This window comes from Elgaria multicarinata, chromosome 3 (genome assembly GCF_023053635.1).
Source record: "Elgaria multicarinata webbii isolate HBS135686 ecotype San Diego chromosome 3, rElgMul1.1.pri, whole genome shotgun sequence".
Taxonomy (NCBI): Eukaryota; Metazoa; Chordata; class Lepidosauria; order Squamata; family Anguidae; genus Elgaria; species Elgaria multicarinata.
In genome coordinates, this window is record NC_086173.1 from 131,614,060 (window position 1) to 131,641,655 (window position 27,596).

General features: G+C 41.0%; 1 protein-coding gene across 1 annotated transcript in view; it reads left to right on the forward strand.

Moving 5' to 3' along the window:
- RYBP (RING1 and YY1 binding protein) overlaps window positions 1-27,596 on the forward strand; it is a 67,634-nt gene that overhangs the window by 35,238 nt on the left and 4,800 nt on the right. The window contains exons 3-4 of the mRNA XM_063121919.1: window positions 18,116-18,292; window positions 18,856-18,954. Of these exons, the coding sequence (XP_062977989.1) occupies window positions 18,116-18,292; window positions 18,856-18,954 (276 nt within the window). The remainder of the gene's footprint in view (window positions 1-18,115; window positions 18,293-18,855; window positions 18,955-27,596) is intronic.

Genomic DNA, 27,596 nt, shown 5'->3' on the forward strand with positions numbered 1-27,596 from the left:
CCCAACAACTTTTTAAAAAGAAAGAAAAACGGAAAGCTGCTTCACGAGCAGGAAATTTAGAGTTAGCAAGGAACAAGGTGGGTAGTGCTTGCTACATGCATAATTACCTATATTTCTGTCTCCCCATCTTGTTCCCATTTCAAATGTGTTTGTCAGAAACACTTCTTCCTTGTCATCTGTCAGTTCCATACATGGGTTCTGTGCTTTCAGAAAACCTATTTTGGGAAGGTTTTGCAGGGTTCTGGCAGGTACCCCACCCTCCAGTTGCTACTGCCTTCCCACCATTCTTTCTGACCATCACTGTGAGAGCACCAGAGAATATTCTTGGGCTAGATTTCGTGTGGACAATCTGTGGGTCTCATTCCCCCCCCCCCATCCTTAACTACAGTGCCTTTGACACCCTCGTCCCTGCCTATTTTTTCAAACAGCGAGGAAAGAATTATCTGTATCAGGATCGCTGGGAGAGTGGTGGAGAGAGAAGATTCTCCACTCCCTCCTCCAGAGAGCCTCATACAGACTGTTTCCTCGCTGCTGTTAGCAGACAGTGCAACCTGTATTGCAGCAGGTCAGGAGTGGAACAGAACTCCTTGAGAGACTCATTCTTTTACCAATGGCTGGGGTTGTTTCTGTACATGTTTTTCCAATCCCACTGCTAATGTGCATGGTGATGAGGGTTGCTTAGGATCAAGTGCATTGCATATTACTTACCCTTGGTAACCCCATCAGCCTTGGTTTGTAACTCTGATGCATCTCTCAGATGGAACCTTCAGTGCCTGCCTCTCTAAAGGGACCTGATTTCAGAATCGGGGCAGGATCTTTCACCTGGACCTTCACACTTTACTTGATGGCATGGCTCATCTGGACTCCGAATCATTTTCAGAGATCTGTAAACTAACCACCAAGATGTCCTACTCAATCAAGCAGAAGACGTTCTTAAAGTTTGTGGCAAAGTTACAGACTGATGCAGGTTCTCTGTTCACAGTGTTAATGTTTTCATTATCCTTTAAGAACAAGGGTTTATCTGTCTCATCAGTAAAAGTTTATTTAGTGGCAGTTTGTACTAATAATTGTCCAGCTGATAACTGTTTTGTTTTCTACCATCTTACTGTTAAGCATTTTATCAAAGGGCTTTTTAACCCATGTCTACCCCGTTTCCTATCTACATCTTCCTGGAATCCCTGTCTTGCAGTTAACAAGGGCACATTTCAAACTTCTGGATTCTCTCCTGAAAGGTTGTCTTTTTGTTTGCTAGAACATAGACGGGAAGGGTGAATGAGTTATGTGCCACAGTTATGAGTTACTGTTCTTGCTTATACATAGGTACAAATTGATCTTGAGACCAGATATTTCCTTCCTTCCTTCCCCCCTTAACCAGGGCATCATACTCCCAAGTTCCCCACCACCACCACTAACTGGACCTACTTCATCCTGCTGCCTTATCTCTTGCTCTTCACTTAGATGTCACATAGTAGAGATGATGGAATCCACAATGGAACTGGACATTATGCTACACAGGTCCCAAGAGATTAATACCAGTTTCTCTCCGTGTTTGTCCCACTTGACCTCCTCAACTGTCCACCTGAGCTACTAGGTGGCAAAGCTTACGGTCCCAGAAACTGTCTAGGCTTATTGCACCAGAGCTGACCAGCATCTACAACCTTAGTGATGGATCTCTGCAGTACTGCTATATGATCTCAGTCCTCTACTTCTGTTTGTTACTATTGGCTGGATGTCTGGGCCTGGATGGATGCCAGTTTTGCAAGGGTTGTGCTCAACTCTCTTGTCTTTTTAGCACCTGCCCTGCTCCATTAAATGAGCATGCTACTCTCCCTTTATGTGGAACTACACAGATTATGAAGAAGAAAGTCAGTCAGTCACAATCAATCTTCCTGCCTCACCCCAAGTGCTGTTCTGTATCTGTTTCCATTTTGTTTCAGTTGATTTTATAGTCACTCTTGTCAGTTGGAAGTTTAAACTGAGAGGGAAAGAAGGAGTCACACTCACTTGAGTGTGCATTGCATGTGTCAAGGTGGGACACTTGCCAAAACTAGCTATAGGAGCTTGCAGAAATAGGTTTGGTACAAATATTGTATATGTGATAGCTCAGATGACTGCTTGAACTGTGACTCCATTTACAGGTAAGCAACCTGAAGTTTCTGAAAGAACGGCTGTTGTTGAGCCTTCTCAAGTTAGATTCCTTGTATTAGTATATGAACTTCTTCCTAGGGTAAGCAAAATCACACCTGTTCCCTGTCTCATAATTATCATGGTGCTGATGATTGGAAAACTTTGTCAGGGCTCATTACAGAACACAAGCCACATTAAAGTGGTCTCTTAAGTGTTTTAAAAGATGTCTGTTTACATACATTCTGAATTATGTGCTGTTTTAGAGAACAGTTAACTAAGTATTTTAATAGGAATAGCAGAATAAAAAACAGCATAGTAAAAACAGAAAAAAACAGCATAGTAGTTAGGTTTCTGTTTTCATAGCCTTTCAGATTATTGATTTACAGAATTATTAATATAATGATTTAATTGGCATTGGATAATCAGATGATCAATTGTTTTATTGTGGTAAAATTATGCTTGTCTGATTGTATCAGGCAGCAAATTCTGAGAAAATACAAGTTCTAATGTAGGGTGTTCTGGCATACTCTTCTCCCAAGTTCTAAGTTTTCACTCAAAAGTTTGTTTAAATAGGATCCTGTGACAATCTTGTTTAGTTTTTCTAAAGTTTAGTTTTTCTAAAGTTGGCATCATGGTTTAAAAGGATTTTTCTTCATTTTTTAAATTCTAAATTAGGGAATGACAACTTGTGGCTTTCTAGATTTTTGGCCTACAACTCCTATCATCCCTCTCCATTGGGTTAGGGCTGATGGGAGTTGCAGGCCAAAACATTTGGAGGACCACAAGTTGCCACCCCTACTCTAAATAATGTATGGAGTGCTTTAATATAAGAGGAAAAATATTTGTGATATAACTATGAAATATATGAAAGAGGGCATTTCCTGTAATGTTTACATTTCCTTAATGGGACCCAGTTCTAATGTGATATTTGTGACTTCCTAGAAGACCTATTTGTAATAGGATAGATTATTGTACGGATTTTCTCTAAATGGTTAAATTTGTGATAAGTTCCTATATATGCTTACCTGAGAGTAAGTGGCATTGATCATAGCAGGACTTGCTTCTCAATAAACATGTGTAACACACAACACCAGAAGTCTTTTACGTTGTTATGTAGGTGTGTTTTGGTAAACAAATAGGACGCTTCATAACAGTTTGAAAAACAAGATAATTGCAGCTAGTTTAAGACAACAATGTATTTTCATAGATATAATAGGATACTTTACAGTTGAATTGTTATCTTAACTGAAATTAAGCAAGAATGGCCAAGCACAGCAAGAAAACGATGAACACCTTGGAATTCTAGTAGGATGGCCTTGTGCCATTCATTTAGGTAAGACCATTGTTCCTTTATCATATGACACGGGAAGAGAGCCAATGTTGCCAGCTGTGGAAAAAATCAAGATACTTGCACAACTCAGTTATTAGAATGGTTGTGCATACTGTAATGCTTTGTGGGGGAGGGGGCAGAAAAATGTGTTTTGTATCTCTGTGTATAGTCAAGATGAACAGATGACATATATGTCACAGAGAAGTGAAGGGTTGGGATATGTTTCAGCATAGAAGCTCTGCCTCCAATTCAGAGATCTTTGCCCCTTGCTCTGCATGGGATGTCCTTTACTAAACATTTGGTTCAAGCGACTCACTCTGAAGATTGTGTGCTGGATTTTCAGTTCCATGCATACTGTTCCCACCCCAAGAGGTTTTATGTGTGCATATGCTTAGACTCTTCCACCCCATTCTTCTGTGAATGCTTTCAGAATTTCAATATGCATATTGAGGCTGGATCACAGGAAGTAACATACTGTAGGTGTTGACATTTCCTTTTGCCACACTAATACTATTACCTTTGGCCAGTGCTCTTCCTTATTTATTTATTTATTTATTTATTTATTTATTATTACACTTATATACCGCCCCCATAGCCAGGGCTCTCTGGGCGGTTCACAGAAATTCTAAAATTAAGATAAAAACAAGTGTACAAAATTTAAAATTCTAAAACACAGAACATACACACATAAAGCATTAAAAACTGTTAAACTAAACATGTGGGTGATTAAGATGTGCCACCATATGCAAAGAGGAAAGTCTTAACCCGGCGCCGGAAAGATAGCGTTGATGCCAGATGAGCCTCGTCAGGGAGATCATTCCACAGTCTGGGGGCCACCAGTGAAAAGGCCCTGTCCCTCGTTGCCACACTCCTGCCACACTCTGAGCCTCTCTCGGAGTAGGCACCTGGAGGAGGACCTAATCCAACCTTGCATCCAAGTATGTAAGCATTCATGACCCAATTTGCATCTATTGTAGTATCTCATGACAAGACAGAATGGGTGGGTGAGTCTGACAACTCCAGGAGAAGTGTTCTTGTCCTGGCTGAGTGGGCATGTGATTGTTACTCCAAAGCACAATATTATTTAAATCATTCATTTACTGTTTATTTATATCCTGCCACATTCTACAAAAAATATTCAGGGTAGCTAACAATGATAGAATAATATGAATTAAAAATTAATAGTAACAAAATAATTCCAGGTAATAATTCCAGAACATTCCATAATTTACGCACCACTTCTGTGAATGGTCTACCGTGGAGCAGAACCCTTGCAAAGACATAAGCACATGGGGTGATTCATATGGGAAGAGGTCTTTTCTGACATACCCTAGGTCTTCAAGGTTTTGAAGGTCAAAGTCTACATTGTGTTTGAAAACTACAAGCAGTGTCTTTACACTACCCAACTCCCACCAGTACGAGATAATTTAATTAATTAATTTTGGACAGGATTAGGGCATTAAAGCTGAATCCAGACGAAATGGAAGTACATTTTGTAGTTGATTGTTTTGACTGGGAACATAGTGTTCCATCCAGAGACCAGGTTCACAGAGAAGGGGTGCTGATAGATTCAGCTTTGTTTCGAGACAGTGCATCTGTGGCAAAGAAGCAACTTTTACCAGCTGAATGGAGAGTAGTTGGACATCCTTATTTCTTATACATAGCAGTATCGTTTGAAGTCTTTTGAAAACTTGTTGGAAACTTTAGGCTACTAACCTGGACATCTGCAGAAAATAAAACTTGATTGATCTTTTCTCTAGCATGAACAGTAGATTGCTCAAGTTTAATAATGAGATTCTGTCATCCAGGTAAGCATCATATCTGCACATCACTTAGAAATGATAGAATAGCACAGTGATCTTCAAAGGCCTGGTCAGAATTTGCAAGTGAGTCATGTGACCCTTGTGAGTTAGCATAATACAATCAGTGGATACTGGGAGCTAAGGATTTCTTTCCCCAGCCCCTCAAATATAAACACACTACTAGGGTGGTTACAATATGTGTTGCTTTTTATCCACTGTGGTTTAGATTAACTACGTCTTCAGAATCCTGGCTTATCATTTTGTGCAAATATGTAAACTGGAAAACCCAACATTTCTGACTCCAAAATTTTCAGTACAACAGTTCCAACTTCCATGTGCATTTTTAAAAGTTTTGTGCATATTCCTCACTTGAATAACACAAATGTTGCGGGGAAAATATACTCCTTGCTTTCTACAATGTATCTGTAATAAGGTGTATTCTTGCAGTACCATTTGCATTGTGTGTGTTTTAAATAGCTGAAATATGAATCACCTCTTCCAGTTGACTGCATAGTTAAATACTTAAGGGTTATTAAAATTGAGTCCAGTGTGTCTTACAGCAGTACACCCATCTGTATTGAAAGTATGAACAGTTGGCACTACATTTAATACAAAAAGGATAACACTGTGAAATTATCCAAATCCTCCCTCTTTCATGGATCATAAGGCTTTTGACTCCCATGAAATCTCAGGTGCTGCTACTTTCATTCTTGGGATAACATGGTTGTGTTAGAGGTATGAGCAATTATAATTAGCCCTGGGCTTCTGGGAGCCAAAAGAGTGCCTTGGAAACTTGTATCCTTCCTTGGATATGGTGATTCCAGCAGTTCATTTTTGTAGCTTATAATTTGCAAACTGCATCACAAACTTTGGAAAAGTGTGGATTTCAGAGTCTAACTACATTTTGATGTTTAGGTTTGGGGAAGGCACATTTGGTAACTTTTGGTAAATTTCTCATCAAATTGGCAAAAATTAGGTAGGTGGTGAGTTTCTCACCCATCTCTGGTCATAACTGGATTAAATGTTCATGGTGCAAAAGTTAGCCTGTCCACCCTCAATGTTTTCCATCCACGTAACCTTTCTTTCCCTGCTCTCAGGCTCTTACATCTCACTGGATTGTACACCACAGTAAATAAGAAGCTGGAGGTATCACCTCTGTTTCCCATCTTCCAAACCACATTCAACTGGATGGAAATGCATGGGCCACTTCACACAACACACATCTTCCTACAAAGAATTACTTTTGAATATGAAATCTGCCTTGTTTGAGCAGCACTAAGTTCTACCATCTGTATTCTTTTGATACTGTGGAAGAGACTGGTAAAAACTGGTTGGGGGCAGAGCAAACATCAGATGCATTCAGCCTGATGTAGTTAAACTGTTTTGAATGGAGTCAGTTTGCTATTTTAAAGGTTTAGAATCCCATTTGTCGAACTGACAGGTGTTGGTCTATGTTGAATATTTGCCAGTATTTAATTTTAAGAGTTCGTCTCTCTTGATGGCTTGGATCCAACATTGCATGAGTGGAAGTCCACTTGAAAAATGGATTTCCCTGTCCTCTCCTCTCCCACACATGCCCCCCCAACTGTTCCAGAGGGTCCCCCAATCCTCTGGAGTAGATTTGGGGAACTGCAGGGAGGAAAGAAAATCTGTTGCACCAGCGGTTTTCCTTTCACTGGCAGGATGACACTATTGGATCCAACCCAATGTTTTCAAGTTAATGGTATGATTAATTGGGCTCTAAATAATCTGTCTTGATGTTAGTCATATTCTCACTATTTACTGCAGCTTGTAATTGTGCCAGATTTCCATTGACAGGAGGAAGAAGTTGAAAGCTGCAGGCTGGTACACATTTAGTAGTAGAGATCCTGAGAGGTGTGCCTTTTGGTTAACCTGTTAAGTGTAGAGAGGTTTCTTAGATTTCACAAAACAATGTTTTCAGTATTTGAACAACACTGTTGGTGCTCTTTCACTCTGTGGCAAGATATATGCTAATACTTGGAAACTGTGTTTTGGCTGGATTTTTTTTTTAAAAAAAGGTTGCATAAAATGGCAAACGAAGACAAATTTATGACCAGAAAGCTTCATATGCACAGTGGTATTTAAAGTAGTTCAAGTAAAGTATATTTTTTGTGGCACATTACTTCATTATTTTTCAGATGCAAGCAAAACTTAGAAACTCACTTTAAACCTGAGGCTGTATCCCTAGTTGATATTATTATTATTATTATTATTAATAATAATAATAATAAAACATAGTGATGCACAATATTTGGAACAAGCAGCATTAAAATCAGAATATTCTCTTTTTTAAAATGAAAATAGTAAATTAGTTTTGGCTTTAGAAGGGTAAAGATACACAAATACTATAATTATATTATAATTCTCCCAATGTTAAAGAAGTAAAATGTCTGTGGTGGCAACCCACCATCAAGCTGATGGTGAAGGTTTCTTTGGTAATGCCATACATAATCGGATTGTAACCAACTACTTCATATGGACTACAGGGCTTAAGGAAAGCAATCCACATTATTCTAAGCCAATAAACCTTCTGTTTATTTTAATGGAAATGGATCATGCCATTAAATGTTTAGGACCCGAATGACCAAATGAACTTCTCTAAATTTTCATTTGTAGTGCTTTGCCAGCCCAGTATTTTTATGTTTTGTGATTTCATCTCCGATGAAGGTTATTTATAAGTGTAAGGTCACCATTCTGAGTAGTTAAACCCTATTTGATGGTGCTTTGTGTTCTCAGTGGAGTGCTAGAATTGTCCAGATCTGTGTTAAAAGCTCAGTATGTTTAGTGCTTGGGAAGATGAGAAGGTTTCCTTTCTGAGAATAAGATGTTAGATGTGGGGAAGAAACCATCTAATATAATTACAGTTGAACCAGCCCTTTTTCTGAGCTGTAATTTAAGACTGGGTTCAGCCAACGCGATAACCCCAAAATGGGTTAAATAAGCCACAGTGGTGTATTTAACCCATCATGGGTTATTGTGTCATCTGGCTGTCACTGTGGGTTATTTTGGTCACCTACAGAGTTGTGCAGCAAGAGCAGCTCATTTCACTGCTGCTCTGCTCCTCAGGGGTGTTCTCTGTGTAATGGAAACAGCTTACAAAGGCTATTTCAGCAGTGTCTATGGGAGGAAATATACAATTGGGACACCTTAAATCATCTATGCCAGTAATGTCTATGGGGGAAAATGCGCAATTGCGCTTTAGCGCTTTGGTGAATGAGCAAAGAGGTACAGGGGCTCCAAAGTGTGCTGTGAGAGAAATACAAGGAATGGTTGAAAAAATGGTTGCAGGGTTTTGATGGTGTGCCAGGTGCTTCTCTGCAAGAGGCATCTGTGTGAGAGACTTTGTCCCTATCCTGCAAGCTTCGAAGGGCTTATTTGTGTTACCCCCTTTTTGGTGCACCTGGGGGTTGTCTTGATGGTGCATTGGGTGCCTCCCAACTAGGGTAGGCTGTGCATGAAGTTTTAGCCTAATCTTGCAAACTTCCAGCACTTTATTTATTTATTTATTTATTTAATTACATTTATATACCGCCCCACAGCCGAAGCTCTCTGGGCGGTTTACAACATTTAAAAATAGTAAACATTAAAAGTATACAATTTAAAAACACACACACACACACACACACACACACAAAAACAGTATAAAAACAACAGTATCCATTTAAAAACAACAATTGTGGGGTCCATTAAAAACAAACTTAACGTTGTTAAATGCTGTTAAAATGCTGTTAAAAATGCCTGGGAGAAGAGAAAAGTCTTGACCTGGTGCCGAAAAGATAACAATGTTGGCGCCAGGCGAGCCTCATCGGGGAGATCATTCCACAGTCGGGGGGCCACCACTGAAAAGGCCCTCTCCCTTATTGCCATCCTCCGAGCTTCCCTTGGAGTAGGCACTCGGAGGAGGACCTTAGATGTTGAGCGCAGTGTACGGGTAGGTTCATGTCGGGAGAGGCGTTCCATCAGGTATTGTGGTCCCAAGCCATGTAGGGCTTTATAGGTTAAGACCAGCACCTTGAATTGGGCTCGGAAACATATAGGCAGCCAATGCAAGCGGGCCAGAATCGGTGTTACATGCTCAAACCTCCCTGTTCCAGCTATCAATCTGGCCGCCGCATTTTGCACAAGCTGCAGCTTCCGGACCGTCTTCAAAGGCAGCCCCATGTAGAGGGCATTGCAGTAATCTAATTTGGAAGTTACCAGAGTATGGACAACTGAAGCTAGGTTATCCCTGTCCAGATAGGGGCGTAGCTGGGCCACCAACCAAAGTTTGTGTTACTTTAGAGCCACCCCGCCCTTGTTGAGGTTATGCTGGAACCGCTGAATTATACCCCTGTACCCCACACCTCTCCCCTCTCACTAGGATATTGTGGAAGGTTAAAACAGGCTGCTGCAATGTTGTCAATGGGTGAAACAGTGCCACTACTTGGGCAGGAGGCGTGCAGCGGGACAGGGAGCAGAGGGTTGATTACGCCCAGTAGTTTAATAATCTACACATAGTAGTTTATTTGTCCGATCGTGTGGGGGATAACTGTAGCTTATTTTTAAAACAATTTTATTTATTTATTTATTTATTTACAATGTGTAGCTTATTAAGCAATCATGACTTAGAGTGATGTCCTAACCCAACCTAAGAGTTCACAAAAGTAATTTCCCATTATCTGTAGATATGGGCTGACCTCACATAAGGTTTGTGGTTTCTGATGGGCTCTGTCATGTTTGAACCTATCCCCAGATTTCTGCATCCATGTGTACATATTCAGATGTATTCAAAGCTTCATGGATGGACAAGACATTTGGAAAACACTATAGGACTGAAAGAATGAATACGAAAATATCTGGAAGTATGTGGTTTACGCACTATGTCTAAAGCTACTACCCTGTTTCCCCGAAAGTAAGACATCCCCAAAAATAAGACTTACTTCCAGTTTTGCCTCTCGCTGTAATATAAGGCACCCCCCCGAAAATAAGACCTTTTTTTTGTTCAACAATAAATGTGTACCGTATTCTTCTCCATGGAAAAATAAGACATCCCCTGAAAATAACACCTAGCACATCTTTGGGAGCAAAAATTAATATAAGACACTGTCTTATTTTCGGGGAAACACGGTAGAAACAAGCTGTGCACGTTTCCTCATAAGATAAACTGTTGTTTGCTGGAGGATAGTACTAGAATTAATAACATTGCCTTATAAATAAGCTTAAACTATTGTACCTAGTCCAGCTTAAGTCCTGGACAGCCAATCCTGCATGACAGCAGATGCTTTAGATGCACATGAAAAGCCAGATCAAATGTTCACTGTGGTCCAGATGAGCATTGTGAATGGAAATGCTAGTGCAAATAAGCATCTGTATCCCCATTAGCTGCATAATCCTCCTCCTGGCATTGGATTCCAGGACTTGGGGAACTTCATGACTGCTGTTAAGTGGATGAGTGGGATTGGCTTCTGTGAAATTTGTGAGGAAACGTAGCATTGGAGCCTAAGAACCTAACTTAGTCTCTCCATATAATTGGAAAGAGCCGTTGGTTAATTTGAAGAAAAGTTCCTTGAAAATAGCTATTTAATTTGGATTATCTATTTACTTTGGATTACCTTGAGCAGGGGGTTGGACCCGATGGCCTTATAGGCCCCTTCCAACTCTACTATTCTATGATTCTGTGATATAAGCTAATTTAATTTCTAGAACCTAATAATGTGAGAAACCTTAGGGCGCAGTCCTGTGGACTAGACTCTCACTACTCGGAAGCTGCTGAACCCAGAGGTTTTTGTGATGCCTATGCCCTGCTGGGTTAAAGCCAGCAGGGCAGGAGAAGTGCTGAGGATGACCTTTGCTTCCTTGACCTCCGATCTAGTGATGGAGCTTTGGAGAGGGAGAGAAAGGGGAAAGAGGAAGCTCAGGATAAATCATACCCTTGTTTCTCTAGTCATCTACCCTACCCACGCCCGCCCACCAGAATGCCCCCTTTCTCCCTCCCCCTTGTAGAGGCAGCAGGGGCGATTTTTTCTGCGCTGACAAGGCGGCAGGGTCTGGGGTGGATCTCCAACTCACCCTTCCTATTCCTTCCCCCTGGGACACTCACTCAGGGACCATAGGACAGCTGTCTTATTGGGCTTTGTGAACATGTAGCAACATTCTCTCTCTCTCTCTCTCTCTCTCTCTCTCTCTCTCTCTCTCTCTCTCTCTCTCTCTCTCTCACACACACACACACACACACACACACACACACTGACAGAGGAGGAGGATCCTCACATTTCTCCTCCCTCACACCACTGTTGTTGTTTTTCTCATGAAGAGGGAGAAGGAAATGCAGAGTAATGATGAGATGGGACAAGAGCACCCCCAAACTACGGACCCGATCCTTTAGGGGGAGTGCAACCCCATCCAGGACAGGGCAAACATCACCTCGCCGGACAGATGAACCACCCGCTAACAGTACCTCCATCTTGTCTGGATTAAGTTTCAGTTTATTAGCCCTCATCCAGTCCATTACTGTGCCCAGTAATAGGAAGAGCATTAGCTATAACTGAAGCATACCAGGTGGAAAGTAGTTCAACACAGTTCAACACAGGTGGTTTATATCACCTTAAAGACTAGCAAGCTTATTATGATATAAGTTGATGTCATCAGGAGCAATAACAAGCTTGTACCTATAAGGTGCTATTTGGCATGGGGTGGGGCAGTTCCAACTTAAGCAAATGGAAGTTTCCCTCACATGCCAACTAGCAGGTTTGGGATGGTGTTTAGGACCACAGCAGAGGAGGAAAGGATTAAACTTCTCCACTTGCATTACTATCCCATTGAGCTCTTTATTATTCAGTATTTTTATTGGGAAAAAGTTATGTGCAGTATTAAACTAAGTGTTTGTAGTTTGGCCCTGAAAAACAAATGCCCACTTTACAATGCATTTATTTCTCTGTAATCTGGTACCTTGATTACCATAGAAAAAAGGGCTTTGTAGTTTGGAAATGAATTGCAAAGCTATAAGAAATGGGTGTAGATAATTACAAGCTTAGTTCTGGGAATATCTTGTATATTGTGGAGATTGGTTGCAGGGAGTCCCTTTCTGTTGACACAACACAATGTTGGATGACAAGTGGCCACTGTATCAATATTTAGCTGCCATTTCAGAAAAAAACATATTATTATTAAATTGACAGGCTTCACAGCATAACGCCTAGATTATGACAGATTCTATAGGCTAAAGATGGTAATGCACATGTTGTTTTTGTTCTGTTTTCTAAGAAATGTAGCGTTTTATCATATAATTTCACCAATTGGGCTGAAATTTTTGCAATTTGTGACTCGGACCTGTGTATGCATTGTGTTAGAATAGTTTTTGTTCAGTTCATTCATTTGGCAATTTCGTTTCCTTCTTTGCAACTTTGCTAGTAATTTCGGCTAATCTTTATTTAGTTTTCTCGCAAGGGAAACTACTACTGCCAGTGCTGTTTGTCTCATTTTAAAAGCCACTTTTTCAGTAAGGTGCCTTATTAAGACAGTGTGCTGATCTTTAAAGCAAAGTGCCACCACTCATGCCCAGATACAGTAGGTTTCCTTCCCTTTTTCATTTTTGGTGGCATTTCTGCATGTTCTTCATGGTCTCTGTGCATCACACATATGGGCTCTACGCCTGCGCAGAGTCTCGTTCAGAAGTTTCTATAGCTGATAGAGATTTTGGCAGGAACCCTCCTCTAATGCTATACTGCGCATGCACAGGAGGGTTCCTGCCTAACTCCCCACTTCTGTGTAGACCGCCATTGCGGCAACATCATGAAGGAGTTTCGCTTCTCATCAAACAAGCTGTATAGCTGTTTTTCTCTGTTTTTTGGCATTCCTGCATGTTATCGCTTCACATCTAGATTTGCAGATTACATTACTGTCTTTGAAGTGTACTATTTAGATTTTCAACACACTGTGATATTAATTGCACAAAGCAGAGGTAGATGAGATGAGAAGGGTTTCTCTTGAATGTGAAGTGGCTTTTAGCAGGTTTGTTCTGTAGTTTCTTGTACCAGGCAAGTCACCCTTGCAGATAGGTGCACAAGTGTTATTAATCCACAAAAACATTTACTAGACCGTCTGGTCACAGCTGTCTTGCTTTAGAACCTCTGGCCTGGAATGGGAAAACAAACCAGTTTTGAAAAGCTTTTTTTGCCTGGTTACTTTATCAAGTGAACCGCCCAGAGAGCTCCGGCTATTGGGTGGTATAGAAATGTAATAAATAATAAATAAATAGCAGTTTGCAAGCCTGGTATATGTAAATACCCATTTCAGTATTTTTCTCCAGTATGCACAGGTCTGATTTTGCTATTGTACGTTTCTTTTTGGAATTGTATGTTAAAGTGGTTTCCCTCAGTCATATTTTCATACTTAGAAAGCAGATATTGGCTTGGATCCAGACTTTGTTCCTTCCATCCAGAAAGCATCCTCTTAGCAGAGTTCCGCTCGGGATGCTCACACTAGCAGAAGGGATGTGGGAGGCAGATTCCTCCTTTCCCCTCTATACTCTTGCACTCTACTGGGGAAAATCCAATCTACTGGGTTGGGAAACCTACTGGAACTGTGGGGTGGGGAAGCTTCAGGGAGAGAGAGTATTGACAAAAATGGCCTCCCCCCCCCCCCCCCGCCGGCAAAATAAAAGCCGTCTATTAACAATTTGCAGAAGGTTAAGTTAGGATCTAACCTATTGTGCTGGGAATTCTGTAGACTTCAGAAGATAAAACTGTTTTTACTACTAAATCCTTGCTCGGGGATGTGTTCAAATTGTAGTGAAAGTATGGCAGTCTAGGTAACGATAGTGAAAGCAAATCAAGGTCCTATAAAGTTGGAGGAAATGTTTTGCTTAGGAGACTCCAATCTTACTTCCCTAATTATTTTTTTGCATTTCTTATCTTAGCCTTTAAAAAAATCACCCATCTTAAATAAGCACTAAAAGTAGCCAAGGCTCTATGTAGCTCGATAGGATAATCTTAAAATGTGGTGCTTGCTGTAGGAGATGTGTAACTGGTGATGGTGTAGTTTATTTTATTTATTTATATTTATTTATTACATTTATATACCACCCCATAGCCGAAGCTCTCTGGGTGGTTTACAACTTTGGGTTTTTTTTGTTTCAAAGATTATTAAATTATTGTCTAATAGTTTATACTTTATGAACAAGACTGCAAACGAGCAAGCTATACTGTCCAATCAATCCATTGTACAAAGATGAGGGATAATGTGTTTGATCAGAGCAAGTGAGATCTGTACAATTCTTCCGTTTCTTTGACCATAGGGTTTGTCTATATTCAGAGCGGCTGTGCTCTAGCTGGTAAATTATTATGGTTCCTAATACAGTAGCAAATGAAACAGCATCCCAGATGCCTAAAATCAGTGGCAGTAATCTTCTTCTAATCGTTCTTGGTTCTGTCTGTCTTTATTGGTGTGACTTTTAACTATGTTTACTCAAAAAGAAGTTCTGTTGGTTTCAGTGGAATTTACTTATTTATTGAATAAATGTGACTTGCAACAAAATGTTACAGTGTGGAATGATCCCTGTTCAGGATTCCAGTCACTCCATGCCATTCCCACCCCACGGAACACTCTGTTAGCATTCTGGGCATACTACTGAGTACACATTGTCCTCATTGTACTTGTTTGCAGGGGATTCTCCCACCCTGTTAGGGTTGAATTTTTTTTTCTAAAGATTTATTCTTTTGTAGACCTTGAGGGTCTGCCAAGCTGCTGATACCTTTCTCTTGTGTGCAGGTGGAGCCATTTTGGCTACATAAGCAATGGCATTCACAGCCTAAACATCAGAAGTGGAGGGGGAAAGTGGGGCCAAGCTACACTGCAAAATGTTGCAGTAAATCCCTGACATTTGTGAATTACCTGAGCCTGGGGCTGAGGGGGTGGGAGGGAAAACAAAAGTTAACTTCAAACACAGAAATTTCTGCATATTCCTTCAGGTGCCGTTTTTTAGTAAAAAGTTTTGGAACAGTTTACATGCAGGTTAGTTACATGCATGCAACTTCTCTGTGCAACTGAGTAGTTGATTTGGCCTTGGAGGAGGTCTGAGAGAATAATTTAAGAAAATTGACCTATGCTTCAGCCCTAAAGTTATGGGAGATTTTTAATTGGGAACCCATGACCACTTCTTCAGACTACATTGCATTCCTGCTGTAAGCTACTTTCTCTCCACATTTCCCCCCAGGTTGTGATAGGGGTATAACAGTGAACTACACTGCAGGTTTGTTATATATTACTCTCTCAGTCCAACTTGCAATGTTCAGATAAAAATAATGGGGCTGATCACATGTAATGCTTTGCTGGTTATCTATGCACCAAGTCACTGGGTACCACTACAGAGTTACTCTCTCAGCTTCAGTCCAATTTGCATTAGGGGTCTACTACCCCCTGAACAACACTGCAGGGTTGGCTTAAACCGCTCAGCTTGACCGGCAGTATTCTGCAGGGCTGTCATAAGCCACTCTCTCCCAGCCTCAGCCCCTTGCAGCTTGCAGTATGGTGGCAATGAATTATATTTGCTTTGGAATTTGCATTAGGAAGTTATTTTTCAAATGTATCACGCTAAATGAGTATTGAATTAACAAGAGCAGGAACTCTTCCCTTTGCTGTTACCATTTTGAATGTGTGTGTGTGAGTGTGTGTGGATACACACTGGTGCCCAATCCCAGTTGTATTAAAGTCTTGGATTTCTCCATTGATTTCTATGGACAGCTCTCACTTCCCATTCCTGGGGACATTTGAAAATAGCTTCTCAATCTGAACTATCAAGACAACGAGAGGGTTCTCCCTCCTCTTTTTGTATCTTTGTGCTTCTTCCTTCATTCTTTTCCAGTCACTCCATTCCATACTCTTTCCCCCTACCTCCAATTTTCTAGTTTCCCCCTGCTAATTAGTAGTCAGCATAGCCAATGAGCATGCTCAGTCCCATTGAGCTGTTTTGGGAACCCCCTCTCCCCTTTAGTTTTTTTCCTAAAGATTTTGTATACTTCTGCAAACTGTGGTTTTCCTCAGTCTTATTCACAGGTGCTTTCATTTTGGTTATGTAACTGAATTGGAATTAGGATATATTATTTACGGAAAATGAAACATGTACTTCAACAGAATGTTCCCATGGCAGGGATAATTACAATGGCATAGTAGGAAACTCTTTGTGAAGGAAGATGCTAGTTTGCATCTGATAAGAGTTTGGGGAGCACAAAAAAAGAAGACAGACTCATTGTTTAAGCAGGCATTATTTGAAAGGAAGAATAATGATGGAGATATGCAATTGAGTGCACTGAACTAATGAATATCTTTTGGGGATATGTTGCCAGTGGAAACATGTTTCACATGAAAACTAGTCTCCTCCTCTACCTCCCCAGATAGATAGATGTTGAAAGGAAATAGAACACATATGATCACACCAGCTTCTGGTAGTCTTAGAAAGGGCTGGCAGCAACCATATAATAATAGAGATTTTGATGTCATTTCTCAATTACATGTGTTAGACTTAATACATTGCATTAGGTGTAAAGTTGAAGAATCCTCTGGAGAGCATGCGCCATGTCCAGCTATTTCATTTTCTTGAAAAGGTTTATGCCACTTTCTCGATAAGTTTCATTCTCTTAAGATACATTGCCACAATATTCATCTCTGCTCCATCGCCTGCTGAGTTTGTAGATGTTTGTAGGTGATAATGAAATTGAAACAAAATTGGACTCATGGACTAAGGTGCCATGCAAATGGGACCTTTATTCTAAGGCTAATTGCTGAGTGAGAGGTGAGATTGAGGAGAGCAGCCTTGGGCCAGATCCAAAGGCTCAGTGAGTTACAGGTCTGTCTCTCTCCCCCCCCCCCCCAACTAAAGATTGCTAGTTTCTGTATAGCAACTACTACTTAGTACAAGTGAAAGGTTACTTTCAGCTTAAATATGCGATATATTTGCAAAAATGGCTAAAAAAAACCCAAACAAACCTTTCAGATTTGTTGCTTGCTTGTTACCCTTTCAGGTTTATGTGTCAATCTGTTGTAATGATCATGGAGGTTTGGAGGAAATAGTGTTAAGAAATAGTGCCAGTTGGAGGCTGGCAGAGACATGACTGCTAATGATGACACACTGAATGTACCATTTGTTTTAGCTTTGCTCTGATTGACAATCTCTCTGTTGTGATTGTCAGTCTTGTAGGTTTAGGAAAGAAGGATTTATTCTGAATAATTACAGTTGAATGAGACATTACTAACTCTGTTTTCTGTATTTAACAATTTACCAGTGTCCATTTAATGAAACAATATAAGCATCCTGAAAGCTGTCAGCTGGCATAACACTTCAAAGTGTAGACAAGTGTGTGGTTTGTTGGCTTCCAAGGCCTTTGTAGCACATCTTCATATCCAAAACTTTCAAAATGTCACTCTTTCCATAACTGTGATGGCTAGAAATGTGTGGGTTACTTCTAGAAAATGTGAAGGTTAAATTTCTTAAGAAATATTATGTTGTGCCAGGTTCAAGTTTCAGGGCTGCTTCTGCACTTAATGTGCAGGGCTTGGTTCATTATGTTCTGCGAAGTACAGCTCTGAAAATTGGGTTGCTCTCTAAAATAAGTGATGGTTAGAATCCCCAATTTTAAGGAATATTTAGAAAGCACTTTGAACACTTTGAACTGTAATGTTAACATTTGTGTGAATGTACCACCTTAAAATTTTGGACATGACACACTTGCTAGTTAAAACTAAACACTCCGTGGTTTAATGAAATGTTTGTTTTATTAATGCTTTGGCTCCACTCACCCATTTCTTTTAATGAGGTCACTGACAATAAGTATCCCTTTTTTTATTTCTTCTCACCTCATAGGAAACCTAGGATAAATTCTCAGCTTGTTGCACAACAAGTTGCTCAGCAATATGCTACCCCACCACCTCCTAAAAAGGAGAAGAAAGAGAAGGTGGAAAAGCAGGAAGAGAAAAAACCAGACAAAGAAAAAGAAATTAGTCAAAGTGTTATAAAGAAGAGTACCAACAAGAAGACTAAGTATGTTTCTTGACCACCCATTGAAAGCAGCCATTCTTAAACATTTAGACTCTGTATCCCTATGTAAATGGTCTAATCTAATATGTATTCATACTCCCTAGACACATATGCTCCTTTTCTCCCAACCTTGAAATTCCAACCAGTCCCAGATTATCTCAGACTTCCAAATATGCATTTCCAGTTATTCCTAAACTCTTGTCTGTGATTCCTCCATCATTCTCTCCTCCCCTATGCCACCACCATCTCTTGATTCATGTAACGCTGCTTCTTCCATGCTGCTGCCCCAACTTTATTTTTATACCATTTATCTTTTTCCCTGAGAGAGGGGAGGGGAAGCACATCCTTGTCTTGCATAACCATGATTAGAATAAGGACATTTTTCTTTTCTCAGTCTATTTGTGGCTTTTCTGATGGGTGTGAGAGCTGTATTCTTTACATGATGGTTTTGTGTGTGTACGTACCCGTACCCTCTAAGATACTAGTTACCCCAGTTTCAGAATTGATACTCCTATATTTCAAAACCCTTTAGCATTAAGTTTGCTTCTTGCCTCTCTTTCTTTCAGACCAAAGTCAGATGTTGTGAAAGATCCTCCAAGTGAAGCAAACAGCATACAATCTGGGAATACGACAACAAAGACCAGTGATTCAAATCACACTTCAAGGTAACTTCTTAAATTGAAAAATTGCCTGATTTCAGGTGTTCAAAATTCCCCTCCATATTTAGAGTTAGGAAAGTCTTTCCTTCCCTGGTTAGTGGGTTCTGGGATGTAATTTTCCCTGCAGCTCACGACTTCGCTTACCTCCTAGACTCGTTGGTGTTGATGGGATGGAGGTTGATAGGAGGATGGGCCCAGTGTCCCTCTTTAAAAATCTCAACTGTGTTTCTAAATTATCTATTTGAAAGTGTTCGTTTGCCCTTTTCTTTTTCATAGTATAATAAATGAGATTTATTTACTTACTTACACATTTGAATCACTTTTTGGCCAAAATAGGGCTCCCAAGGTGACTCACAATTAAAATGTAAAACCATTTAAACTTATTTTTAAAAACAACAACTTGAAAAGCTATTTTAGCACGTTACCAGCAGCAAAATTAAAAGCAGGAGAGAATCTTGAAAACAGAGTACAGAGCTAATACATTTAAAACTACTAAAAAGCTGAGTGGAACAAAAAGGTTTTAAAGACCACCTAAAGCTGAAAAGGGACCAGCCTAACTTCCTTTGGGAGAGATTTCCAGAGGGGGGTTGGTACCAGAGAGAAGTCCCTATTCCATGTTCCCATCTATCTAGCCTCTTTTGGTAGTGGGATAAGCGAAAGGGCATCCAAAGAAGATCTTAAACTATGGGTAGGGTCATACAGGAGGAAGCAGTCTTTCAGATATTCTGACCCCAAGCTGTCTTGGGCTTCATAGGTAAGCACCAACACCTTGAATCATGCCTGGAAACAGATTGGCAGTCAGTGCATTTAATACAAGACCACTGTAATACAGTTAAGAAAGCAGATGCCAAAAAGCAGCCTGGTTGCTGATTTTGCTCTAGCTGCAGTTTCAAAATACTCTTCAAGGGCAGCCCCATAGAGAGCATGTTACATAATTTAAATAGGAGGTAAGTAAGGCGTGAATCACTGGCCAGATCTGCTTTCTCTAGCAAGGGGTGCAACTGGCATACCAGTCAAAACTGGGCAAAGGCACTCATGGCCACAGTGGCTACCTGACCTGAAGTACGGCTGAGTCCAGAAGCACCTCCAAGCTGCAAACTTGATCCTTCATAAGGGAGTGCCACCCCATTCAGAACAGGCTTGTACTTCCAATCCTAGATCTTTATCCTAGATTAGCTTTTCTATTGACCAACAGTACTTCTGTCATGTCTAGATTGAGCCTCAACTTGTTTACCCACATCCAATCTATCACTGTTTCCAGGAAGCAAATGATTCAGCACTTCCACAGACTCCTTGGCATCAGTTGACAAAGAAGGATAGAGTTGGAGGTGCAAGACAATTTATAATGCTAAATAATAACAACAATAACAACTCAACCTCTCTCTCTCTCTGGATCAAGGGGCAGGGTACAACACAAAAGCAAACACCATAAATTACATATAATTGATTAAAACATATAAAACGAATACATTATTAAAAGCAGCACATTATTAAAAGGCATCTTAAAATTCACTTGAGCTGCCCTTTTTCTGCAGTACTAGCATAATTTGGGATGGTCTGAACCTATCAGTTCAACTATACTAATCTTCCAGATAGCCACTGAATAATCAATTGAGAGCTAAATTATTTGTGCACATTGGGGTCTAATCCATAAGGACCGAGAGGCTGCCAGGAAGGCTACAGCCTGTATGGTGGTTATGATTTTATCACTTTCACAAGATCATCCCTGCTGTAGAGGTTGCAGCATTGTGGGCCCTGCATGCCATTGTGCTTGGAGGGACCTTTCAGCAAAATGGGAAAGAAAGGTGGTTCCCGTAAGACTTTTGTGTGAATACCGGAGTACAAAATACACATGTAAGACATAAAATATTAAGTATGTATGTGTGTATTCTTAGCTCTATATCTCTTTAAAATATAGCCAGGTGGGGCAAGATCCACTTCAGGCAACTGTGGTTGGAAAGCCCTTTTCTAATCCTCCCCTTGCTCTGGACCTTTGGCAAGGAAAACATAATCACTTCCCACTCCACCATAATATATCACTTCATTTTCACTTGCCAGGAATATAAGAAAAATGCTAATGATTTGTTTTCCTTACTTGCTCTTACATGCAGTTGAGGGGAAAGTCCAGGGAAAAGCAGACACTGCCAAACACCAAGAGCAGTATCCAATGCCCCAAGCAGGACCCACCACTAACGCAATAGGAAGCTAGTGGTTCATATAACAACCAAAAATGAGCCAAAAAAATGGGTCAGCTTGCACAAGGGAACTCTGCTGACTTGTACCATTCCAGAAACCAGAATTTCAGCTCATTTCTTGGGTTGCTTTAGGAAGCTCTGGCTTCCTGTTACATCAGTGGTTAGTCCTGCGGGTGCAACAGAATGAATGGAGGTCCAGTAGAAATATTAGATACTGCCCCAAAGAAATAAAATCTGCTTGTATGGCAGCTTCCTTGTTTTGTTTTTCTTTCTGGCAGTACTTGTGTGAACTCTTGTTCTGAAGATACTGTGTAAAATTGTTATTAATCTCATCTAAAGCATTCTTCTTTTCTTATAAAACATGCAGACAGAATACCCTCCACAGAATTGTAGCACCTTAGCCAATTTGAAGCTTTCTTTCAGTTAGTAAACTTGGGTTTTCCAGTCTCTTAATTTGTTGTGGGGAGGTTATGACTGCAGTTGCCCTTTAATGGAAAGCTACTGTACTGGCAATTGAATAGTAATAGGATGAAAATATTTTTAGTCTGTACAGCACTGGATGTTCCTTCAGTTTATAATCCTTTTAAAACAAAGTACCTCATCAAGCACTATAGAGCTTTACCCAGCTTGAAGGGGAGTGGAGTTGTATTCTGCATTCTTGGGGTTTTTAATTTCCTTTCTTGCTTCTACTTCTTTTATGACAAATACTTTTTTAAATTTTGCATGTACTTAAGGTATCACAAACATACAGGTTGTAATTCCCCTACCTCTCATCCTCAGCTATCCCTCTCTGACCCCAACTATCCCTCCCCATTAATTCTGCCTGCTTCAAAACTAACTAGAGATGTTAGAACCTGGGTTTGAACCTTTCAAGCCCTGGCTGGAAAATCTATCTCATCCTTCAGTAGAAGTAGGACATAGGAGATGGAGTTTCTTCAGCCTGCTGCTCCATGAAGTGTAAATGCATCAGAATCAGAAGGGATAAGATAAAGCTGTCTGGCTTTCCTGAAGCATCACATCTTGGCAGAAACTATATGAGATTGTCACTGTGAAAACAAAGATGGAGGGCAAAGGCATCTGAGTAGAACCTGCTCTGGGTATACAGAGCCCATGGGGGGTATTGATAAGATTATATTCCCAATGTAATGCAAATTGAAATAAAAGTTGTAGACTGAAAATTGGAGTTGAGGGGATTAAAAACATTTGGAGAACTCTTGTTTGTAGCAGGACGAGGAAAAGACCAGTGCAGGGGCAACAGAAGTATTTCTCGTTACAACTGCTTCATTGGGTTTTTTGGAAGCTTGGGCCTGGGAGAGCATTTCCTTCAATGGAAGGTAGTAGAATAGAAAGAAAAGAATATATTCAGTTCTGTCACAGTGAAATGGGGTTTAGGTTTCTGTTTCAGCTTGCCTTCTGGTCTAGAGGCACTGCCAGATTGGTCCATAATAAAATGTCTGTCATCCATGATTTAATACTAGGGCTGACCTGGTATGTATTACTGAGATCTGGGTGAATCAGCTGAGAGGAATTGACTTCTTCCAACTCTGTCCACCTGGGTATGCTATGCAATACCAACATAGGCTAGAGTCGGGGATGATGACCCTTTTTGGGTTGGTGGACACATTTGGCAATTTTAGAAACTGTCTTGGGCACCACCACAAAATGGGTGAACTGAAGATGAAAGCATCAGCCTGCAGACACTTGCCAGCTTCATTTCCTAAGAATGTCTCTGAGCCTCACATGTGGCCAAGGGGCATTCATGGTAAAAGATGGGAGCAGCTATAGGCCCTTGCTTTGCTTTGAAGTGATTCCAGCTATCAGCAAAAGAAATAAAAAGTAGGAGGGGTAAGGCATCTTGGCGGGCACCAAGAAAGGTGTCCAAGAGAGGGAGTCATGTCGCCTACCCCTGATGTAAAAGAATCCCTCTCCCTCTCTAGGAGACCCATTCAGTAAAGTACTGGATTTGAGTTTTTGTACCCAAAACAGAGGGCATGTCTACACCGTAGGGTAAGTCTACACCATAGGGTGTAGAGGGAGGGAGGGAGAGGAGGATCTCACAATATGCTGATCGTAAGATCCTCCCCTTGGATTCACACACAGCGCACAATGTCTGGGAAGGAAGCAGGGATGTCGCAGCTGCCATTTATTTTTATTTATTTTGGAAGCAGCAGGGCTGGTCGCACAAGAGCGAGGCCCCGATCCAATGAAAAATTAAGAAAAAAACTTTACCCCCAAAATTGGCCCCCGAACCTCCTCCCTGCCATCCCAAGGGTGGCAATATTGCTGATGGGCATGGAGCCATGCTGCGTGGCTGTGTGCCCGTTTCTGGTGCCGCACTTACTCGCAAGTAAGCAGGCACCAGGCAGGACAGGCGCCCACACCTCCCACTGTCTCAGGACAGTCCTGGGACTGCAGGCAAAATCGGGATAACTGGACAACCAGTTATCCCGTGAAAATGGAGGGGTCATCCCTGGTTGCCCCCAGGATCACCTGTGTGTCATGTGGACGCACAGGGACAACCCCAGGATAAAAGTCTGGTGTAGACATGTCCAGAGACAGATTAGGGCGGCCTTCCTGAACTTTTCCAGATGTTTTTGACTACAACTCCCAGTAGGAGTGAAAACCCAAAACATCTGGTGGGCACCAAGTTGGGGAAGGCTGGATTAGGGATTCTGCTGTGATACCAGCCATCTCACTACCCATCTGTCTCTACCTGAGCTGTTGGAGGTGATTTTGGCTGTGGTATTGGAGTCTCCCAGAATGATTGTCTTGCACGACTTCTTCTTTTTCTTCTTCTTCTTCTTCTTCTTCATCATCATCATCATCATAATAATAATAATAATAATTGCATTTGTATACCTCCCCATAGACTAAGCTCTCTGGGCAGTTCACATAAGATAAAAATACTAAAAACAATATTCAAAGATTAAAAAACCACAAAAACAGGCAAAATACACATATTGAGGCTGCCTTACCAGAGCCAGTTCAAGATTTCATGGTTGCCATGATAATTATGCATTTCGATACGTTACATACTGTACACATTCCACTGGACAGGCTCTGGACCTGGTATTCACAACTGGTCAGAGAATGAACTGGATTCTCTGTGATCCCGTCATCATAGTCAGACAATTCCTGGTAAGGTTTAGAGTGGCAGCTGCCATTCTTCTCTGCAAGGGTGGTGAACCATGAAGTTGGTCCACCCCTGGAGATTTATGTAATCTGATGGATACTTGAATGATCTCGGGGAGTTTCTAGTTGATATGGCTGGCCCTCTTGTTGAAGCGCTGGTCTCACTTTGGAATGATGAGATGTAACAGGCTGTCGACACATGTGTTCCCAAGTGTCCTCTCCCACATTATAGAACTCAGCTGGTTCCCAGGTTTAACAAGTAATTGGGTGAAATGAAACAGACTGGAAGACTGCTAGAACCAAAGTGGCTTAAGTCTTGCAGTGAATATGACCAAACACAAGTGAGAGTGCATTATTGGGCCTACTTTGTGGCAGTGATGGCGGTGAAGCAATATTACTTCTCTACCCTCTTTGCATCTTCAATCAACTATCCAGCAGAGCATTTTCCAGGGGTAAAAGATTTATTACAACTAAAGCCTGGAAGGGATGTACTAAAACTCTCAGAAGACTGCTGTGATATGTAAGGCATTTCGAGGATAAAATTGTTTATATACAGTCTGACCTTGATGCTAAAGTCAGAGCAGTTCCTGTGGAAGCATCCAGAACACTGTTTGGTCCAGTTGTGTGAGATCAGTTTCTGTTGATTTATTTTTATTTATTTATTTAAGGATTTTTATGCCGCCATTCAGCCAAAAAAGGCTCTCACGGCGGCTTACAAAAGTGTTTCTTGACAGTCCCTGCCCACAGGCTTACAATCTAAAAGACATGACACAAAAGGAAAGAGGATTTGGAGGGAGGAGGAGGAGGGGGAAAGGGAAAGCAAATTCAGGCACTACAATCTTAGTTACAAAGTTCAGCAGTTACAGTTGACAGCAGGAGGGAGGGGGCTCTCAGCTGGAGCTGGACCCAGGCAAGATGGAGAGGTGCCTGGCTGCTGCTTCCTCCCTCACTGGTGGCCTCTGCAGAGACAGTTGGTGGCAGGAGGGAGGGGGCTCTCAGCTGGAGCTGGGCCCAGGCACGGTGGAGAGGTGCCTGGCTGCTGCTTCCTCCCTCACTGGTGGCCTCTGAGGATGTTGATGCAGCCTGAGGATGCAGACAAAGTTGTCAGCTGACCACCTGACATTTTGATTCTTTCCTATCTTGGCTAATTACATCTAGCTGGCTGGGATTGATTGGTTGGGTTTAGGAGCTGACTCTTGCCTCCTTAAAGGACAAAGACTTCTTTATTTAAGAAAGCCTTTAACCTGGTGATCTGGTGGGTTGGGTACTGTTTTTAATAATATTTTTTCTATAATTGTTATGGTTTCATTGCATTTTAATGTATTGTTTTAATAAATTTTGATTGGTTCTGTGACTGCATTCACACCTTCGCTCTTGCATCAGTGGGTGCTTGAAGGCTGCCATTGGTGCAGGTGGGGCAAAGGTGCGATTTACGGAGGGCCTGAAAAGGCGCACTTCCAGCCATTGCGTCAATGGCAGCTGTTATTAACACAGGAAGGAGGAAGTGTGCGATTTGGGTGGGGGTGGGCAGCTGCCAAGCACTTCCCAGGGCCTTGCAAGTACTCGGGGGACATCTGCACTCGCAAGAGGAGCGCCCGACTGGGTCCTGGGGGGTGGGCAGATGCAGGGCGTCCGACAGGTTCTCGGATCCAGTCAGGCGCTCGTGACAACCCTATCCACACTCTAGTGACTTCACAGTTGGATTGCTAGAATTTATATATGTGGGGCTACCCTAGGAGATGAATCAGAAGCTTCAATTAGTGCAGAATTTAACTGTCAGAGTCTTAACTGTTATAGCCAGGTTTGCTCACATCGTTCTAATCTTAAAAGAACAGCACTGGTTGCCTATTAACTGCACTGGTTGCCTGTTTAGGCTGCCAGTGCATTTAATAGGCCTAATTCAATGTACAGCTGGCAGCTTATCTGTAAAGCTCACCCAAACACTTAAAGGAACACCTCTTCCCACATCAGCTACCCATGTCTTAAAATGGTCCACTGAGGTCCTACTCAAAGTGCCTTCTTTATCGAAACTGCATTATGTAATCACGCAGCAGAGGTCTTTCTCAGTGGTGGTGCCTTATCTTTGGAATGCCCTCTCTAAAGACGTATGCCTGGCACCTAGTTTTCAGTCTTTTCTGCAGCAGGTTAAGATGCTTTTATTGACCCAGGCATTTTAATTTGTTTAATCGCTTTGTTTGTCTTATAATTTTTCTTTGCTGTATTTTACTCTGTTTGTTTGATGTTTAGTGCTCCATTCTGTTGTATTAGATTTAAAATAATTACCTACATTGCTGGAAACTGATTTAATGAAGGGTGATACAGAAATGTTTTAAATAAAAATAAACACGTCTTCTGATTTCCCCCTTCATCCCAGTGCTTTATTTGCATTAAGAATTGAAAAGGGATGGTAGGAGCTGAAGATTCAAGATTCTTCTCATTGCTGGCAGACTTCACACCTGCCAAATGCTTTTAGGTGCTGTTTACTGTGTACATAACCAGTGCAGGAGAAGATTGGCAGATCTTCCTCATAGCTTTAGCTGTGGTGGTCACAAAGTGAAAAAAGAGTCTGCATCTGACTAACTATGGCATCACCATAAAATAATCCCTTTTTATTTATTTATTTATTTATTTAGAATATTTATATACCGCTCCTCATTGAAAAAATTTCGGAGCGGTGTACAAGGTAAAATGAAAATAAAAACAGAATAAAACAGTGAAAACAAAATTTAAAAAGAAGCAAAACATTTTTATACTGCTACCGGTGCTAGTTGTTTTGAGCCAGCTGTTTTAAGTTTTGAACTCCTTTATCTCCCCATGGAGTGAATGTTTCAGGTGCTTAAAAGTGGCCATGCACGTTTGCTTAAATTCTTCCTTATTTTGTGCCTTCCTGGTTCTTTGGGTATGATAGCAGGGAACTGGCTCGGTCTCCCAGATAGTGAACAAATAAAAGTGACTTGCATCCATCACTGGCCAAACCTGTTCTGGCTAGAGCACCCTCAACAGTTACAGACACAGATTTTGTCTTGAAATAAATCCATTTATTTGCATTTATGTTAGTATTGTGGGCTGAATGCTTTGCAATCACATGTGAGTTCAAGCAGTTCTTTATTGGCTTATTAATTTATGGTAGTATGGCACAAATTGCGAAGAAGATCCTTGTCTATACATTGCATCTTTTTCTATTTATGATACTGTTTCTATATTGGGACAAAACTAATGATATCTACAGTAATTGAGCATATTTCAGAGCTTGCTTTTACTGGCCAGATTCAGAAGAGACTATATGAGCAATTTTCTACATGGGTTGTTTGGGTTGCTTCT